At 40.1% G+C, this 20,510-nt stretch overlaps 1 protein-coding gene across 2 annotated transcripts in view; it reads right to left on the bottom strand.

Annotated features, from left to right (window-relative positions):
• Positions 1 to 1,027: 1,027 nt before the first annotated feature.
• LOC117508791 (galectin-9-like) overlaps positions 1,028 to 20,510 on the bottom strand; it is an 83,361-nt gene continuing 63,878 nt past the window's right edge. For both annotated transcript variants that reach the window (XM_034168621.1, XM_034168622.1), the window contains exons 7-8: positions 5,213 to 5,369; positions 1,028 to 1,663 (exon numbers count right to left, since the gene is read on the bottom strand). In XM_034168621.1, coding sequence (XP_034024512.1) covers positions 1,517 to 1,663; positions 5,213 to 5,369 — 304 coding nt within the window. In that variant the 3' untranslated portion in view covers positions 1,028 to 1,516. The remainder of the gene's footprint in view (positions 1,664 to 5,212; positions 5,370 to 20,510) is intronic.

Genomic DNA, 20,510 nt, shown 5'->3' with positions numbered 1-20,510 from the left:
AAAAGGAAGGTTGGAGATTGGCCTATAATTAGCTAAGATAGCTGGGTCAAGTGATGGCTTTTTAAGTAATGGTTTAATTACTGCCACCTTAAAAGCCTGTGGTACATAGCCAACTAATAAAGATAGATTGATCATATTTAAGATCGAAGCATTAAATAATGGTAGGGCTTCCTTGAGCAGCCTGGTAGGAATGGGGTCTAATAGACATGTTGATGGTTTGGATGAAGTAACTAATGAAAATAACTCAGACAGAACAATCTGAGAGAAAGAGTCTAACCAAATACCGGCATCACTGAAAGCAGCCAAAGATAACGATACGTCTTTGGGATGGTTATGAGTAATTTTTTCTCTAATAGTTAAAATTTTATTAGCAAAGAAACTCATGAAGTTATTACTAGTTAAAGTTAAAGGAATACTCGGCTCAATAGAGCTCTGACTCTTTGTCAGCCTGGCTACAGTGCTGAAAAGAAACCTGGGGTTGTTCTTATTTTCTTCAATTAGTGATGAGTAGTAAGATGTCCTAGCTTTACGGAGGGCTTTTTTATAGAGCAACAGACTCTTTTTCCAGGCTAAGTGAAGATCTTAAATATGACTTTATAAACTTTAAGTCCAAAACAAATGAACCTTTCTTCTTTGGAAATTATTGGCGGCTTGCAAACCAACACGGTGCATTACTGCCACCAACTGTTTGGGCGTGTAAGTGAAATGAACTGAATGAATGGACTCCGACCTATGTTGTCAAAAATAACCCGCAAACGCTCACCACACAAGTAAAAACCCTGATTTCCGGCAATTTCTGGAAAACGTTTATCACTGGTAAAGCACACAGAGAATGCATCAACGCCCTGATGCCTTTCATCAAGTTTAAAGCAGATGTGTTAAACTACTGTCCCATGCGCCAAACAGAGTAACTACTGTGCAGTAACTGGGTCACACTGCAGATGTAAAAACACCACGTGGATGAGCACTCCTAGAATGTTGAATGAATGAATAATCAAAACCTTCCTTCTTCAGAAAAACTGATACATGAGTTATCACTAGTTTAAATCATCTGTGACAAATCTGAGGCCAGAGACCTTTGGGCATGTAGGACAGCGTCACCTGGTGTCTAATAGCAGTAAACACTCAGCAAAAATCTAAACGTGTACCTGATAAACTGTTCAACTGAAGCCAAGAAAATTCAAAACCACTGTGACGAGAATTTTATGATTTTCACAAACAGAGAACAAGCAACATAGGTGATGGTACACACACTTAGACCCTGTGCACTGTATTTTGCTTTTCAGTGGATTTGAGGTTTGTTTTGCTTAACAAAAACAGGTTAACTTTTTTTAAAACGTAGAACTTAATGAAAGACAGTCTACGTTCTGCACATCTACTATGACTTAAAAGTTGAATATAGCGACACAACAATGACTTCATTTGCAGTAATCTTATTTCCTTCATTATGCCATTTGCAAAAATAAATTGGAAGATGTGAGGCTGAGGGGGGTCCTTGATGTGCAGTAACTCAAGGCTACACCACCACAGAGGTCAGACTGAGGTCACCCTCAATCTCCAGGTTGTTTATGTGCTGCAGAGGAGTGTAACGGTGGTTGAAGGAGTGCGTCTGCACCCCGTTGACCATAATCTTGAAGCAATGATTCTCACAACGGATGGTCAGCTGAAAAAGAAACAAACAAATGATCAGCAACTTCATCGTCTTACGGCTACCCCCATTAGGTGTCGTCACAGCAGATCATCGGTTTCCAACTCAACCTGTTCAACCACCTGCACGTCCTCCCTCACCACATTCTTACACAGGTTCACCTATGGAAACCTTGTTACGACTTTTACTTCCTCTAGATAGTCAAGTTTGATCGTCTTCTCGGCGCTGTGATGATGATGTCATCAGCAAGCGACAGGCAGCCAGTCTGCCACAAACACACAACAGATGGACTAAAATGTTTGATCTTAGGGTCTACAAACATTTTTGACAGGTTAAACTTTGCTCACTTTACCAGCAAAAAATGTTAGCGGACTGAAAGTTATCGGAACTAAATTTATCAGAAGATAATTGGTCCACTGATGGTTTTAAAAGTTATCTAATCCACTAGCAAAAACATTTACTTTGATAATTATCAATTATCGGATTAGCTGAACTGTGCCCACCACTAGCTGTACTCCCATCCAATCTGATAGAACTTGAGAGGTGCTGCAAAGAAGAATGGGCAAAACTGCCCAAAGATAGGTGCACCAAGCTTGTGGCATCATATTCAACAAGACTTGAGGCTGTAATTAATGCCAAAAGTGCATCAACAAAGTGTTGAGCAAAGGCTGTGACTACTTTCTTAGTTGAATGACAGCATGCGTTTCATATGCTGTCAGTGTTCCTGGTATTTGCTGGGATGATCGCATTAAATGTTTTATTGTGAAATGCTGTGAGCAACATGAACTATCTGATGTTGTTTAACTTTGCTACCAGTAAAATCGGTGAGCCACGCCATCTTGGAAGCATGAATTTTACAATATTAACCAAAAATAAAGGTTTCAAAATTAAGGTTTAGAAAATTTGCTCCCAAAGTTTTCATAATAAAGGATACACATCATTGTGCTGTATGCAAGCCATATCTGAAAGCTGAGACTAATCTGACAAATAGAGAGATATTCAAGCCACATACTCGCACTCATACAGGCGCTTCTTGCTTAGTGATTGTGAATGCTTTGAAATTGAGCTCTTCAGGACCCTGGATGTTTGGTATGTTTATGTATTTTGTGTCAAGGATGAATACTGTGAAAACAGAAAGGTGACAGAACTAATGCTTTTGGAGAAATTTTGGGATTAATATCAGCTCTGCCAGGTCTTTGGGTTTGTCCAGTGTGTGTGTGTGTGTGTATGGATAAGTGGCCTTTGTGTGTGTGCATGGCTTCGATCATGCAGAAACCGAGGAGAGCTGACATTTGATGTTTGGTATGTTTATGTATTTTGTGGCAAGGATGAAGGCTGTGAAAACAGAAAGTGGACAGAACTAATGTTTTTGGAGAAATTTGCGATTTTAGCAACCAGTAAACAATGGGCATTGTGCTGCAATGCACCATGGGAATTTGGGGTTTTAAATGTTGTTACTGTGGTTCATGTTATTTTAATAGTGTTGTTAATCAAAAATAAAGGTTTCAAAATTAAGATTTAGAAAACTCATTCCCAAAGTTTTCATAATAAAGGATACACATCATTGTGCTGTATGCAAGCCATATCTGAAAGCTGAGGCTGATCTGACAAATGCAGAGATATTCAAGCTACATACTCACACTCACACAGACGCTTCTTGCTTAGTGTTTGTTAATGCTTTGAAACTGTACACAATAGAGGTGGTGCTTCTACCTGTGCAAGTGTCTTTTTTACTGAACTTTGACTTTATGGACATGTTTTTGATTCCTTTATGGACATGTTTGATTCATTCATTTAAAGTTAAAATTATAAAGGGAAACTGTTTTTTTTTAAATTATAAAATAGTTTCTGTTTAAAGAGCCTTTGTTTTCTTTAAAAGCATAGCAGCAGGTGTGAGTTTTCAGAGACGACAGCTGCGCTAGACCCCCAGGACATTTAACCATATGAAGGTCTCCTCTGCAGCTTTGACCTCTTCATGGAGTTTTTAGAGACACTTTCCTTACATTTTGAATAGCAGAGATGATCTCTTTTTCTGTCTGGACCTCAGGTTTTGGTGTCCAGCTCCATCACAGGAAGTGCATCTGTATTTACAAGGTTCTCTGCACAGCAGTGAGGAAATATACAGTAAAACTTGCATTTAATGGATTCAATTGGACCACTTGAATTTGTCTGTTATAATCCAAACGTGTTATATGTATAAAACAGAGGCGCTGAACAATCGCCAGCACCAATTAGGCTTACATATTTCCTTGAATAAAAGCCTGACCTTGAATTGGGATGCCTCACTTAATGACAGAGTCCAAACATCATCTGAAAAAATTAACTCCTGCCTTAAATAAGAGCCAGGCATTATGTGCATTAGAAAGATTACATTTGGTCAACTCACTTTTTTTTTCTAAGTCAGCTGCACCGTGGTACCTTAAAATCCTAAAGCCTGAGTTAAGCTTCTATAACTCTGTGGCCATGCAGTGAAATTGACGTACGTGTGATCCTTTTAAAGTTCTCTGTTGCATCTTCATGCAATTTACTACAGGAACAGTGGCTTTTTCTGCATCAATTTGTCCCATAACAAGCTCCATTTCTTCATACAATCATCAACCTCCAAAGCAATGATACGTGTAATTTTACTCCATGAATTGTGGGTCATTTGAGCGTCTTTTTCGGACTTCTTTTTGTAAATTGGTCAAATTTGAGGACTTTTCTGCCAAACATATTTGATCCATGATGGAAATGTAATCGGTGTGCACACTGCAAAAACTGGAGAGGAAGGAATGAAACCCAAAAGTGACAAATCACAGTCCATTGCAGTCTCCATCACTGTGCAGGTGTGCGGGTTTGCAGCCAAGCAGAAGGCTTTGATTTAAAGCAGTTGTTTTTGGTTCGTCACCCCCAGTGATATGTGTGAAACTTAACGACATATTACAGTACAGGCAGCAAGCAGAATTTTGTTAATAATCACTGGCCTTGAATTACAGCCTGCCTCATTTAGGCACTGGGTCTGAGCATGGTTTGGAAAAAAATAAATGCTTTTAATCACAGAAATACAGTATCCACTTTCCTCGAATCAGCAAGTGTCAGTCCTGAACCATTTCGTACCTCTGTTACTGTTCTGTCCTGTATATGCGAGGGGTTGTTAATGGAAATGCATTACGATACATGGTGATGGTTCCTCACCAGGCTCCTCTCCAGCACTGTAGTGGAGAGGTTTGTGTGCCACTATGAACCGGAGAGCTGTGTTGAATGCAGCCTTTGTGCTCCTGGTTACGGTCTCCCATGGCAAATTGGTCTCAGGCGAGGGGCCAGACTAAGAATGGTTCACAAGACACCATGAGAAAATGGGGCAGAGGAAATATGACCCGGACGGAGGAAGCCTGGGGCCCCAGTCTGGAGCCGGGCCTGGATGGCGGGCCCATCAGCGAGCGCCTGGTGGCTGGGCTTCTATGAAAGTGGGCCAAAGCCAAAGCTGTGTTGGGTTGATCCAGAAAAGTGTGCCCACAGCCCTGTTTTGGTAACAGAGGAGCCAAGGATCTGCTGTGATGTGGTCAGTGATGTACTTATTCATACCGTGAAAGGCTGTCCCCGGTGGAAGGGCATTCCTCCACTCCGCTCTTCAGAACCCCACTGCTCCCTCAGCTTGGAGTTCCGGACCACAGTGTTCTCATTGAAGCGTGGATTATAATGCAAAGCAATGCCAGAGTGTAAGCTGAGATTCACGTGGAACCTGAAGAAACATAAACAAGTGTCAAACAAGAAGTCAGTGTTCACAGCAGGGCTCTCCAACTCTGCTCCTGGAGCGCACATTCCCTGCAGATTTTCCATGTTGACAGGGCATATAAAATTCAGGGCAGACAGCTAGGAAGGTATTGGGTCTGACATCTGGACAGTGGAAGGCAGACAAAGAGACTTAGTAAAGTAATGAAGATGTTAAAGAAAGTATAATGAGGAAGAGGTTCGTGAAAAATAATAATAATAATAATGGGATAGTTGGAAAGATGATGAAAGTAGAAAGGTGTAAAGTAGACAGGAGATGAGGTGAAAGTGAAGCGGCGAAGGTAAAGGAACGGACATATAATGAGCTGTACATGAAGTTGAACACTAAAGAAGGAGAAAAGGACTTGTACAGATTAGCTAGACAGAGACTGAGCTGGAAAGGATGTACAGCAGGTTAGGGTGATAAAGGATGCAGCTCTGTTGTGCTGGCAGGCAAGGAGAGTGTGCTGAGAAGGTGGAAGGAGTATGCTGAGAAGCTAATGAATGGAGAGAAGAATGGATGTGGAACGCATCAATCAGAAATTGCAGGGAGGACAGCTATGAAGAGGATGAAGAGTGAAAAGGCAAATGGTCCAGATGACATTCCAGTAGAGGCGATCACAGTAATGTTTTTAACCCATTATTAAAATCTTGAAAAGTGAGAAGACACCTGAGGAATGGAGAGGCAGGGTTCTAGCTACGGTGGGCAGTGCCGCTCAGTACTGCAAATTTCCGCCCGGCTCTCGCGTTCAAATTGGTTGTCCCGCCCACCACGGATTTTCCAAAAAATGAACTGAAATGTTGCTGAAAAATGTACCAATTCGATTGCATTTCAAGCTTATAGAGTCATACTATTGTTTTATTTGGCTATTTCAACCAATTAATTAAAGAAATAAGAAATACATTTCTCATTCCGCACTCCGCTCTGACTTAAAGGGGGAAAAAATCTGATAAAAGGGGGAAATCTGACTTGAATCTGACTGGACACAGATGACTGACATGTCACGGCACCACAGGGCTGGTTCAAAGAGCTGCATTTTGAAATCAGTAGCAAGCTTTCTTTTTTTTGCGCTGGCATGTTTATCCTCTGTAACATCTTTGTGTAACTTTTTGTTTGTTTCAATTTTAAAAAAGAAAGAAAAAAAAGAGATCTTGTCCGAGTAGAGGAGATCTCGCGGGAATTTAGTGGTACGTCGGCACCGAATCAGGAAATGTCTAATGTTGAACACTTTCTGGAGCAATAGTACAGGACATCTCCCGCTAACATTGGAAAAGTCATGCAAATTAAGTGGACAGTCGACACTGAAATGAAACATGTCAAATGTTAGATGCTTCCTGGAGTGACAATACAGGAGATTTTGCACTGAATCAGTGGGTGGTGGACAATGATGCCGTGAACGTGAACCTGAGATGCAGTGCTCACCTTGACACATCCTGAGGTCAGTAAGTGACTATTTAGTGTGTAAATTACATATAAAAATATTTGAATGTTTGGAATGAAGTACATTTCTCTAACCTGAATATTCAAAACTGATAAATCTTGCATTATGTATTGAAGAAAGGCTGTTATCATGCACACAGCTGTGACTGTCAATTTTCTGTTATTTTGTAATGTAATCAAAAGCATTAAAAAATCTAAAACTACGTTAAGAACTGTTGAAAAACTGGTTCATTTAAGTTAGTTGTGATTCTCAATGAATTCAAGACAGGCTGCTGTCACTTATGTAGTTGTTCAAAATGATGTCGTCAAATAGGATTATGGTTATCTGTGGCAACACGGCCACTTTATTAAATGGCAAGAACATTATCATTCATGATGTGCCATCTGATGGCAGTTGTTTATTCCATTGCTTGTCACTTTCCCACCATGGTAATTTTGGTCAAAGTGGAAATTTGAGGCACTCAATCTGTTCAAACATAGCTGACAACTGGTATCTATGGTCCAGTGAAGTCATGTTGCATCATGATCATCATTTTTTGCCAACAAGGAAAACCTATGTAAGGCAAATAGATCAGAAGAATGAATAGGCTGCAACCCCTGAAATAAAGTCAGCTGTTGCTACTCTCAGTTGTAACATTAATGTGTGGTTGCCACAGCCTCTCATTAACAGTGTAGCTGTGCAGTCATTCCAAGCAGAGCCTGTAAGGTCTCAGGAAATAGAACTTCTCTTGACGAACAATCACTTCAGGCTGTTGGTTCCTGTGGCTGAGTTTCAACAACAGATTTCTGCAAACATTCGCCCATCCTATGTTAGTGTATTGGCCTGCACTCCCCATGGCAACACCTCAAACACTTCTCCAGCCACATACCCTAAAGATCAATCTCCACTAAAGAGCAAAACAATCGGCAAGGATCCTACTCCAGTTCTGTCATACTGACCACTCTTACACAATTGATTATACATGTCCACTATCACCCAATGTGACCTCATTCAACCTACAACACCATACATATGCCACTTTCAAGAGTAAACCCAACCCACAGGACCATACCTATGCAACTTTAAATAGTCCATCAAGTAGTAATACAGACACAAACAACAGCAACGCCAACATTAACAACAGTACCACTCATCCTATGCTATCTAATCCCATACCATGTAGTCTCAACACACAGACAAGGAAAACAAAGACAAAAAAACTGTCTAATATAAGCTGGCAGCACAGAGAAAAAAAAAAAAACAGATTTCTAAAAAGAAACGAGTTAAAAAAGGCTTCAGATGTGACATCAACCAATTCTGTCAAGCCAACCAAATATGCATTTGAAGAAAAAGGAAAAAGTCTGGAAAACATGTATTTCAAATTTGCAGTTATGTATGTCCCACCCATACCAGATGAGTCCAAAAAAGTAATGTACAAACATTGCCAAAGAATGCACAGAAAAATTAAGCTACAGTTGAGCAAGCTTAAAAATTCTAACCATGAACGTTTTCCAAGTTTAGCTTACACAGAGCCATGTCAAACAGGTTTGGAGCTTGGATAATGAATTAAAAGAAGCACTTGCTACCATCAGGTCATCTGAGTTAAAACAATTACAGTACAATTTCAATTTGTGTAACATTTGTTACTAGTATAGAATATCTTCTAACTCTTAAAAAAAATGGCATTTGCAGACGATGCACTTCAGATAAATCTCACATCAAATTGTTTTCAAAGGAAAATAATATGGTCCCTGGTCCAGTCCCCCACCCCCCACCCCCCCAACTCTCAGATTTGACAGTAGTAGAACAAAACATAATATCTCGAATTTCCCTATGCATCAATATTCACATGCTCAACTATGGAGGCATTGCTTCAAATGGCCACTGTATCAGTTTCCCACAAGAGGTCAATGAACCTGCTCATATTCTTCCAAAACTACCACAAGATGTAAACATCATTAAAGTGAGGAGGTCACAATGACAACCACAAAGATTTAAAGTCAGAAGATACGTCATACAAAATGCCCTATTTTGGTTAAAGCAAAAATAATCCTGCCTATTTTGACATTATCATAGATGAAAATAGATTAAATATCTATGCAGTTGATGGGGAATTACCTGAGGCCAACACAGTTAACATTGATGAGAATTTCTGTTCCAAGGAAAATGACCAAGGACCTGCATATGACCAGATAGATGTTGATGGGGCGATGGCCAAAGTGTATCTGGTGTTCTTCTACCTGACCATCCTGAAAATCTAGCTGAAAGAATACAAAATATTGTACATGAATAAATCAAGATGCCTCAGTCACAACAGACCGACAAGGTCAAATAATACTTCCTTGGCTAACAAAAAATAACCAACCAGTTTCAGAATTTACAACCCATTACTTTTTTACATTAGCATTCCCAGCATTATTTTCTGACTCCAAAGGTGATTTTTTGTTAATTGATCGAGAACTTGTCAGAGTCTCTCTGACTGGGCTGATCATCTTATTTGATTGATTGATGGCAGATTTGCGAGGCATCCTTATTTTAAGTTTGTAGTTCACAATATGATTATGCGTAGGAAGAGTATTGAAATGGGTACATTTATTTTCAACAACTGTCTGTGGGAGACATTAAAGAACAGCTTCAACAGGGTGACAAAGGGGTAGGGAGCTCAGATCTTTGATTCAGTACAAAATAAATAAGGGGAGGGGGGTCTTCCATGCTATTTCTCTTGTGGTTCCTCTGCTGAATTTCATTTTCAGCCTTTGAGGAGGTTGCTTTCAATTTTTCTTAAAACATCCAGGGATCAATCCATAGACTGGAATAATAAAAGTCAGATGTTTAAAGTTGTACAAGAAAATTCACACATAGTGGCCCAGTATTTTGAATTGTGAACAAAATCATATTTTGAAAATGTCATGAAACCTGTTTTTGGGGTGGACACATACTGGTACAGGCAGGAATTTGCCAAGTCTAGGGGGATGGTCCACTGGCATGGCCTCTGCTGGGGGACGGGACTGCCAGCCACACAACATTCTCTTTGAAGCAGTACAAAATGGTCTGTTTGATGATCAAATTGCTAATGGACTGTCTCATTGGGTTCATCAGAGTTGGGGATGATTGCCATGCACCCTGCTGGCTCTGACAAAGCAGGAAACCCCAGGAAGGACCTCTGGCCTCCACGTGAGGGTACAGCACCATCCCCACCTGATGAACAGAATCCACTCCTACGACTGCTAATAGAAGTGAGTGTGTTAGGATTCTTGTCTAGTTTGGCGTTCCCGTGTCTTTAAATCTGTTTATCTGTCCTGTCTTGTCTCCTGTTCTTTAGTTCTGCATTGCTGTCATTGTCTTGTTTAGGCTTCACCCTGAGTTTATATGTTGTAGTTCTTGTTTTTGGCCTTCTCACTCACCCTCCAGTATTGTATCTGCTCTGGTGTTTGCTACTGGGTTTTTTCCTATATTGTCTTTAGTCTCAATTGTGTCTCAGTCTTGTGACACTTTGTATCTGCTTCCACGTCGTTTATATTTATTCTGGTTCTTTGCTGCCCCCTGGTGTCTGGTTAATTATTACATCCCTGTGTCACTTTCTGTTTCATCCATATTCATGTATGGCCTGTTCCTCTGCTGCCCCCTGGTGTCTTAGGCTAATCGTTACATCACTTCAGTTTGGTTCCAGCTGTAATGAATTTTAGATAAGAGATAAGAAAAGCCGTTATTCATCCCTCAATGGGGAAATTTCAGTGTCACATCGCAGCATAGAACAGTAGGAATAGACAGAAGGGCAAAAATAGACAGAATAGACAGAATTTACTCATCAGACCTTCAGTATGTAGTCTCACCTGTGTTTGTGTTTCTTGGGGGTTCATTGTTTGTCTTTGTCTACTGAGTGATGGTGTAGTGTTCATGTCTGCTCTTACTGGCTTATGGTTTTTTGGCTTGACCTTTTGGAATTCCTGGTTTCTCCACTACTCCACAGTTTGTAAGTAATTTATTATGTTTTTGCACTTCCCTAAAGATTGACTGCCTTAGTTTGGTCCTTGATGTCTCACGCGCTGGATTCCCATCTCCCTGAATGGAAGAAGATTGTATTTTTGTTGTTCCAACCCTTCACCAGTTTTTGTGCCCTGCACCCCTGTTGTAAATAAATTCTACTGTTTTGAAACTCATCCCATGTTTGGTCTGACCTGCATCTGGGGTACATCCTTGATTCTGTTCCTGGCACCCTTTAACATAACAGTGATTCGCAAGAAAGTCTCCTGAATGACTACCTGCTTCTCTCCAACAGAGTCTGCATTTACAGATGCTCAGATTTCTGTCTGCGCAAAGTCAGATCTGGCTCCAAACCCCTCAGATCTAAACCATCACTCGTACATGACAAGAACAAATGCCTCTGCCTTGAAATGCCAACAGATCATCCCCGTCTAGTTCAAAATTCACAATTCCATACACAAGGTTGGCGTGCCAATGGAGACATTTCCAAAATTGATCCACAAAACCTGTCAATATCTGATATTCTGTCCACAGAAAAAGGCAACCAACCCACAGGGGCAGTCCACACTTTATTTTCTACTGCGATCAACAATGCGCCTGATGTTGAGACCAAGGAGAAGTGTCAGCATTTCAAACACCTAAAACTAATTGTGGGTGGGACAGCTGGCTCTGTGAAGACATTCCTTATCAAATCATTCAGTTATATTTCACTAACAATGAAGCCGTAAATGTTCTTTGTCCAACAGGAAACTGTGCACACATCATATCCGGATACACCCTTCACAGCTTCCTCAAAGTTCCCACATCAAAAATAAATAAATAAATAAAATAAAATAAAGAGATGAAACAACCAGAAGGCACTACAGGCCAAATTCTCCAGAAAAATTGTCATAATTTAAAAGCTTTGCTTGTTGATGAAAGGTCAATGATTGGCAGTAATACACTGGGCTGGATGGAATTCATGTGCAGATATGGTGACACAGAATCAGAATTCAGAAATGTTTTACGCTCATTAAGAGAATACAAAGAATACAAACTTAATAGTGACCATGCTCAATGGTCAAAGTTTATTAAACCGTATTGATGACAAAGGCTTCTTTATCTTTCCCACGCTTGACAAAGAATGGTTGCACAACAAAAAGAAACTGCTTGAATGTAATCAACATAACCCCATGCCAAATTAGCTTCCATTTCAAATGGTCCCCATGCTCGCACATGTCCAACAGATAAGGCAGGGGGTTCCAGCCTGTTGGGTACCTCTGCAGTGGTGCAAAGATTACCCTCACCGTGAACCTCTGAGTTCAATATGGTTTGTACAATGGAGGCACCGGAACTGTCACTGACATTATTTACAGAGATGGAACAAGGCCTCCAGATTCCTTAACATATGTCGTTATGGTTAAGTTTCCAAAGTACTGTGGCCCGCCATTTCTTGAAGGTCAACCACAATTAGTTCCCATCATACCAATCGAAAGACGATTGGAAATGTCCCTGTCACAACTGTAACGTCTTGCTTGGGCAGGGACAATCCATCGTTGCTAAGGCCTTACAACAGGCAGTGGTGAGACAATTCGTTGTTATAGACCCAGGAACAACTGCATTTGAGTCAAGGAATCCTGGGACGTTGTTTGTTGCCCTTTCAAGGACAAAATCATCTGGCACTGACAACACTGATCCAGATTTTGCCTTCCACCTGCACATTATTGTGAACCAAGATAGGCTCTGCCAAATTGTAAAGACCCCAATCAAAATTGCTTGAGACCAAGAAAAAGCTAGGATCTTCAACATGCATCTGCACACAAGAGAACAATATCAATAGTTAATCAGCAAAAAGTCATATATTAACCTCATTACGTCACTCCTCCAATCACAAATCAACAACATAATTAGATATATTGCATTTTTTTGTACATCTACCCTGAGATGGAAGGCAAAATCAGGGCTCCTGGTTTTAGTACCAGATGATGATATCACCAGGAGCTTTATGACTCTTGGTTATACATTTGTGCAACAATTTTTATTTTTCATTACTATACAGAAAAAAAAAGTTTTAAGAAACCATTTGAAGAGTTCAGATGCAAAACCCAGTATCTCCAAAACCATACATTTTTAGTTGAGGCCAACATGTACTTGGCTGTCAAGGGGCCATCAGTGTGCAAAATATGAAAGAATTTGAACAAACTGATTTAATTTTTTGATGAAAATCTGTGCATTTCCGAATATGGTTTCCTTTAAACCTCCATTTTCAACTGCATTTTTCTCCATTAAAAATAAATAAATAAATAATTTACTGGGTTTTGCATCTGAACTCTTCATATGGCACTTGAGAGTTAGGTGCTTTTCTACAATTTCATTGTCTAAGTCTAAATAAGACTGGAAAAAGTGTGCTGGATTTATATGACCTTCTTGCTTCTTCAGCAAAATAATTTATTCACATTAAAGTTTAGAACAGTTAAAATGGTGGGGTGTTAACAGGGCCCTGGTTGGAGGGGGTTTGAGGGGAGCCAAGCCCCAGAAGCTGAAGGGATTTAGCCATGCTAATGCTCCCCAAAACCATTTCCCAGAAAAACAGTCTGAAGGACCTAAATGACATGGTTAGATGGCGAGGAGCTTTTCCAGGCATGTGAGGCAAATAAAGAAAAACGCTTAAAAAGGCGGGGAGGTCTGGGCGGAGGGCAGAGCCCCCCAGAAGCTGAAAGGATTTTGCCATGCTAATGCTCCCTGAAGCATTTACTCAAAAAAAAAAAGTCTGAAGGACCTAAATGACATGGTGAGATGCTGACGAGCATCGCTCGTTCATGTCTGCGACATATGCATATTAATGATAATAATAGTGTGTATATAATAAGAACACACACACACACACACACACACACACACACACACACACACACACACACACACACACACACACACACACAGGTGCGTCTGAAAAAAAATTGAATATTGTGAAAAAGTTAAATTTTTTTGTCAGGTATTTCAGAGAGCAAAAAATTCTAGTTTCAATATACAGAAACTGTATTTCAGAAACGTTTCAGTAATTTTTTTATTTGATAATTACAGCCTTTTGTTTAAAAAAAATCAAAAATGTTTATCTCAAAATCGAGTATTTCAGCAGATCAGTTTTTTTTAAAAAAAGGATTTATAAAACAGAAACATCTAACTTCTGAAAGATATGTTCGTTTGTGCACTCAGTACTTGATTGCAGCTCCTTCTGAATGAATTCCTGACATTGGAAAAAAATGACACGTGCTGAAGAGGTTACGATGTGCCAAAGAACATGCTGACTGGCCTAAAGGGAAATAGTGCAACATTTTGTGGACTGATGAAAGCAAGATTGTTGTTTTTGGGTGTAGGGGCTGCAGAAAGTTTGTCAGACGACTAACAAAAACTGAATTCAAGCCACAGGACACTGAAGTGCAGCATGGTGGAGCAACTATCTTGATATGTGGATGTTTCTCATTCTATGGTGTCGGGCCTTTTTATCGCATATTAGGGATCATAGATCAGTTTGAATACGTTAAAATTCTTGAAGAGGTCATGGTGCTTTATAGGGCTATTCCACAAAGCACTGTTCTTTCTCCGTTTCGTCCCGAACCACAAATTGGGGTACATTTTGAAGCATCAAAGTAACTTGGTCCATCTTTGTCAATCTTGAACAAACTTGGAATATATTGAGGCACCAGTTTTGGGGTCCAATTTTCGATCTGTTGAAGAATTTCATCCTGATTCACCAAATCGTTGCAAGTGCATGCTAACTTCCGGGTGTTCGTAGTCTCAACAGCTTCAATCATGTTCAGTTGTCCTTTAAATGGGGCGTTCCTAGTGAGTATATCGTGAAACTTGATCATACCTACAAGTCAGCAGGTCAAAGAGCCTTTTCGTATCGTGCACCCACCCTGTGGAACAGTCATCCTGCGACCGTGAGGTAGTCTGAGTCTGTGGACATTTTTAGGTCAAGACTCAAAACCTATTTTTATTCTCTTTCTTATGGATAGTTTTGATTTTTATTAGTTTTATTCTTTTACTTCTGTTTTTATTTATGTATTTGAATTTTTTATTCATTTTTAATTATTTAAGCAATTTTATGTTGACTTGTTTTATGTAAGGTGCCTTGAGACGGTTTTTGCTGTGATTTGGCACATTATAAGCTAATTAATTAAATTAAATTAAATACTCCATCGGGGTAAAAAATCTAAAACAAGAGCAGCCTTTGTTACGGTTCTGGCTGAGGACGCAGCTCCTTACTTTCATTTTTGGGCAGATTGCCAGATCTGTATTTTATAAGCCAACTTGTTAAGAGACAAGTCTCAGTAAGCCTTTTCCTCCCTTTTTTTTTTTTGCACCTTTTTTTGGATTGTGGCCAATTGTAAAAGAACAGCACCCTGTGGAATAGAGGTGTGATGCTGAACAGGGAATGCCCTTGAAATGGGTGTTTCAATAAGATAACAACCCCAAACACACCAGCAGGAGAGCAGCATCTTGGCTCCAGACCAACAAGATTAACATTATGGAGTGGCCAGCCCAATCCCTGGGCCTTAATCCAATAGAAAACCTGTAGGGTGACATCAAAAATGATGTTCTAAGGCAAAACCAAGAAAAGCAGAGGAATTGTTCCTAATGTTCTATTAAACATTAGGTCTCTCTCTTCTAAGTCCCTGTTGGTAAATGATATAATAATTGATCAACATATTGATTTATTCTGCCTTACAGAAACCTGGTTACAGCAGGATTGATATGTAGTTTAAATGAGTCAACACCCCCGAGTCACACTAACTGTCAGAATGCTCGTAGCACGGGCCGGGGCGGAGGATTAGCAGCAATCTTCCATTCCAGCTTATTAATTAATCAAAAACCCAGACAGAGCTTTAATTCATTTGAAAGCTTGACTCTTAGTCTTGTCCATCCAAATTGGAAGTCCCAAAAACCAGTTTTATTTGTTATTATCTATCGTCCACCTGGTCGTTACTGTGAGTTTCTCTGTGAATTTTCAGACCTTTTGTCTGACTTAGTGAAAGACGTGCGGATAGGTCCGCGCATCGGGACGCAGCCGGCGCGGTGCAGCGGCACAGGAAAAACACCTCCGTGTTGATAACATTTGTAAAATCAAGGTGGCTTTTGATGGCTTTCAGTGGAGTGAGTATATGAGAAATTGTTTAACAGCTGGACATGTTCCAACTTGTCCTTAAGGCTTTCCAACAGAGGTGTTTTTCCTGTGGCGGAGCGTCGCGGCGGCCTGCGAGCCGACGCTGCAATCCGCCCGCACGTCTTTCATTAAAAAAATTTCCTTTAACCAGTGGAATATCCGGAATAAATGCTGAAACCGACTTCTTCTGAACTTCTCTGTTCTGTCACGATGTCCTGGATCAATAGAGTCTGAATGTGGAGGTTTTCAGCTTTGAAACAGCCTGACGACGGCGCCTGAGAGTGCTGCCCGACGTCTCGCACCGTGGGAAGTCCTTAAAGCAACAGTATCACCTCAAAATCTCTCATCAGCTGTTAAAATTTTCACCGAAAACCAGCTTAATTTTTCGAACCGTGTCCACTTCGATGTGTCTCACAGGTTAGAAAAAATTTTGATCAAACAAGCGCCAGTCTCTCAGCAACTTCTCAGACAAAGGAATTCCGACGAGGGGCTGGGACGACTCCTCCACAAGGAGTGCTCACAGGCGAATGACGTCACCGACAGGCGTGGAAAACTCACGCATGCGCATGAGGGTTCAAGCATGTCTGACGTAAAAAACATATGAATGAAATCCATATAGTTTTTGAAAAAATAAAAAGGACTATACTTTATGGACAGCCCTCATATATGTGACAATATATTTTTACATAAAATACCAATACATTTGCCCATATCAATTGCAATACATGATGGCTGATATTTATAAACATAAAATTACATATACTCAACAAAATATAAACGCAACACTTTTGGTTTTGCTCCATTTTGTATGAGATGAACTCAAAGATCTAAACTTTTTCCACATACACAATATCACCATTTCCACCATTTCCATAGATAATTGGCAAAGCTTCTGGGGAAAACCTGGTCTTGTTAGGAGAGACGGCATCCATCCCACTTTGGATGGAGCAGCTCTCATTTCTAGAAATCTGGCCAATTTTCTTAAATCCTCCAAACCGTGACTATCCAGGGTTGGGACCAGGAAGCAGAGTTGTAGTCTTACACACCTCTCTGCAGCTTCTCTCCCCCTGCCATCCCCTCATTACCCCATCCCCGTAGAGACGGTGCCTGCTCCCAGACCACCAATAACCAGCAAAATCTATTTAAGCATAAAAATTCAAAAAGAAAAAATAATATAGCACCTTCAACTGCACCACAGACTAAAACAGTTAAATGTGGTCTATTAAACATTAGGTCTCTCTCTTCTAAGTCCCTGTTGGTAAATGATATAATAATTGATCAACATATTGATTTATTCTGCCTAACAGAAACCTGGTTACAGCAGGATGAATATGTTAGTTTAAATGAGTCAATACCCCCGAGTCACACTAACTGTCAGAATGCTCGTAGCACGGGCCGGGGCGGAGGATTAGCAGCAATCTTCCATTCCAGCTTATTAATTAATCAAAAACCCAGACAGAGCTTTAATTCATTTGAAAGCTTGTCTCTTAGTCTTGTCCACCCAAATTGGAAGTCCCAAAAACCAGTTTTATTTGTTATTATCTATCGTCCACCTGGTCGTACTGTGAGTTTCTCTGTGAATTTTCAGACCTTTTGTCTGATTTAGTGCTTAGCTCAGATAAGATAATTATAGTGGGCGATTTTAACATCCACACAGATGCTGAGAATGACAGCCTCAACACTGCATTTAATCTATTATTAGACTCTATTGGCTTTGCTCAAAAGTAATGAGTCCACCCACCACTTTAATCATATCTTAGATCTTGTTCTGACTTATGGTATGGAATAGAAGACTTAACAGTATTCCCTGAAAACTCCCTTCTGTCTGATCATTTCTTAATAACATTTACATTTACTCTGATGGACTACCCAGCAGTAGGGAATAAGTTTCATTACACTAGAAGTCTTTCAGAAAGCGCTGTAACTAGGTTTAAGGATATGATTCCTTCTTTATGTTCTCTAATGCCATATAACAACACAGTGCAGAGTAGCTACCTAAACTCTGTAAGGGAGATAGAGTATCTCGTCAATAGTTTTACATCCTCATTGAAGACAACTTGGATGCTGTAGCTCCTCTGAAAAAGAGAGCTTTAAATCAGAAGTGTCTGACTCCGTGGTATAACTCACAAACTCGTAGCTTAAGCAGATAACCCGTAAGTTGGAGAGGAAATGGCGTCCTCACTCATTTAGAAGATCTTCACTTAGCCTGGAAAAAGAGTCTGTTGCCTCTATAAAAAAGCCCTCCGTAAAGCTAGGACATCTTTCTACTCATCACTAATTGAAGAAAAATAAGAACAACCCCAGGTTTCTTTTCAGCACTGTAGCCAGGCTGACAAAGAGTCAGAGCTCTATTGAGCTGAGTATTCCATTAACTTTAACTAGTAATGACTTCATGACTTTCTTTGCTAACAAAATTTTAACTATTAGAGAAAAAATTACTCATAACCATCCCAAAGACGTATCGTTATCTTTGGCTGCTTTCAGTGATGCCGGTATTGGTTAGACTCTTTCTCTCCGATGTTCTGTCTGAGTTATTTTCATTAGTACTTCATCCAAACCATCAACATGTTATTAGACCCCATTCCTACCAGGCTGCTCAAGGAAGCCCTACCATTATTTAATGCGTCGATCTTAAATATGATCAATCTATCTTTGTAGTTGGCTATGTACCACAGGCTTTTAAGGTGGCAGTAATTAAACATTACTTAAAAAGCCATCACTTGACCCAGCTATCTTAGCTAATTATAGGCAATCTCCACCTTCCTTTTCTCTCAAAATTCTGAAAGGGTAGTTGTAAAACAGCTAACTGATCATCTGCAGAGGAATGGTCTATTTGAAGAGTTTCAGTCAGGTTTTAGAATTCATCATAGTACAGAAACAGCATTAGTGAAGGTTACAAATGATCTTCTTATGGCCTCGGACAGTGGACTCATCTCTGTGCTTGTTCTGTTAGAACCTCAGTGCTGCTTTTGATACTGTTGACCATAAAATTTTATTACAGAGATTAGAGCATGCCATAGGTATTAAAGGCACTGCGCTGCGGTGGTTTGAATCATATTGTCTAATAGATTACAATTTGTTCATGTAAATGGGGAATCTTCTTCACAGACTAAAGTTAATTATGGAGTTCCACAAGGTTCTGTGCTAGGAACAATTTTATTCACTTTATATATGCTTCCCTTAGGCAGTATTATTAGACGGTATTGCTTAAATTTTCATTGTTACGCAGATGATACCCAGCTTTATCTATCCATGAAGCCAGAGGACACACACCAATTAGCTAACTGCAGGATTGTCTTACAGACATAAAGACATGGATGACCTCTAATTTCCTGCTTTTAAACTCAGATAAAACTGAAGTTATTGTACTTGGCCCCACAAATCTTAGAAACATGGTGTCTAACCAGATCCTTACACTGGATGGCATTACCCTGACCTCTAGTAATACTGTGAGAATCTTGGAGTCATTTTTGATCAGGATATGTCATTCAAAGCGCAATATTAAACAAATATGTAGGACTGCTTTTTTGCATTTACGCAATATCTCTAAAATCAGAAAGGTCTTGTCTCAGAGTGATGCTGAAAAACTAATTCATGCATTTATTCCTCTAGGCTGGACTATTGTAATTCATTATTATCAGGTGTCCTAAAAGTTCCCTAAAAAGCCTTCAGTTAATTCAAAATGCTGCAGCTAGAGTACTGACGGGGACTAGAAGGAGAGAGCATATCTCACCCATACTGGCCTCTCTTCATTGGCTTCCTGTTAATTCTAGAATAGAATTTAAAATTCTTCTTACTTATAAGGTTTTGAATAATCAGGTCCCATCTTATCTTAGGGACCTCGTAGTACCATATCACCCCAATAGAGCGCTTCGCTCTCAGACTGCAGGCTTACTTGTAGTTCCTAGGGTTTGTAAGAGTAGAATGGGAGGCAGAGCCTTCAGCTTTCAGGCTCCTCTCCTGTGGAACAGCTCCCAATTCAGATCAGGGAGACAGGACACCCTCTCTACTTTTAAGATTAGGCTTAAAACCTTCCTTTTTGCTAAAGCTTATAGTTAGGGCTGGATCAGGTGACCCTGACGTCTATAGCAGTTATGCTGCTATAGACGTAGACTGCTGGGGGGGTTCCCATGATGCACTGTTTCTTTCTCTTTTTGCTCTGTATGCACCACTCTGCATTTAATCATTAGTGATCGATCTCTGCTCCCCTCCACAGCATGTCTTTTTCCTGGTTCTCTCCCTCAGCCCCAACCAGTCCCAGCAGAAGACTGCCCCTCCCTGAGCCTGGTTCTGCTGGAGGTTTCTTCCTGTTAAAAGGGAGTTTTTCCTTCCCACTGTAGCCAAGTGCTTGCTCACAGGGGGTCATTTGACCGTTGGGGTTTACATAATTATTGTATGGCCTTGCCTTACAATATAAAGCGCCTTGGGGCAACTGTTTGTTGTGATTTGGCGCTATATAAAAAAATTGATTGATTGATTGAAATATTGTTCACAAACCAGTCTAAATCTGTGATAGTGAGCACTTCTCCTTTACTGAGATAATCCATCCCACCTAACAGGT

Source organism: Thalassophryne amazonica, chromosome 4, assembly GCF_902500255.1.
Source record: "Thalassophryne amazonica chromosome 4, fThaAma1.1, whole genome shotgun sequence".
NCBI classification, from domain to species: Eukaryota; Metazoa; Chordata; class Actinopteri; order Batrachoidiformes; family Batrachoididae; genus Thalassophryne; species Thalassophryne amazonica.
Note: the sequence above shows the minus strand (reverse complement) of the source record. Positions and strands in the feature narration are given on the sequence as shown.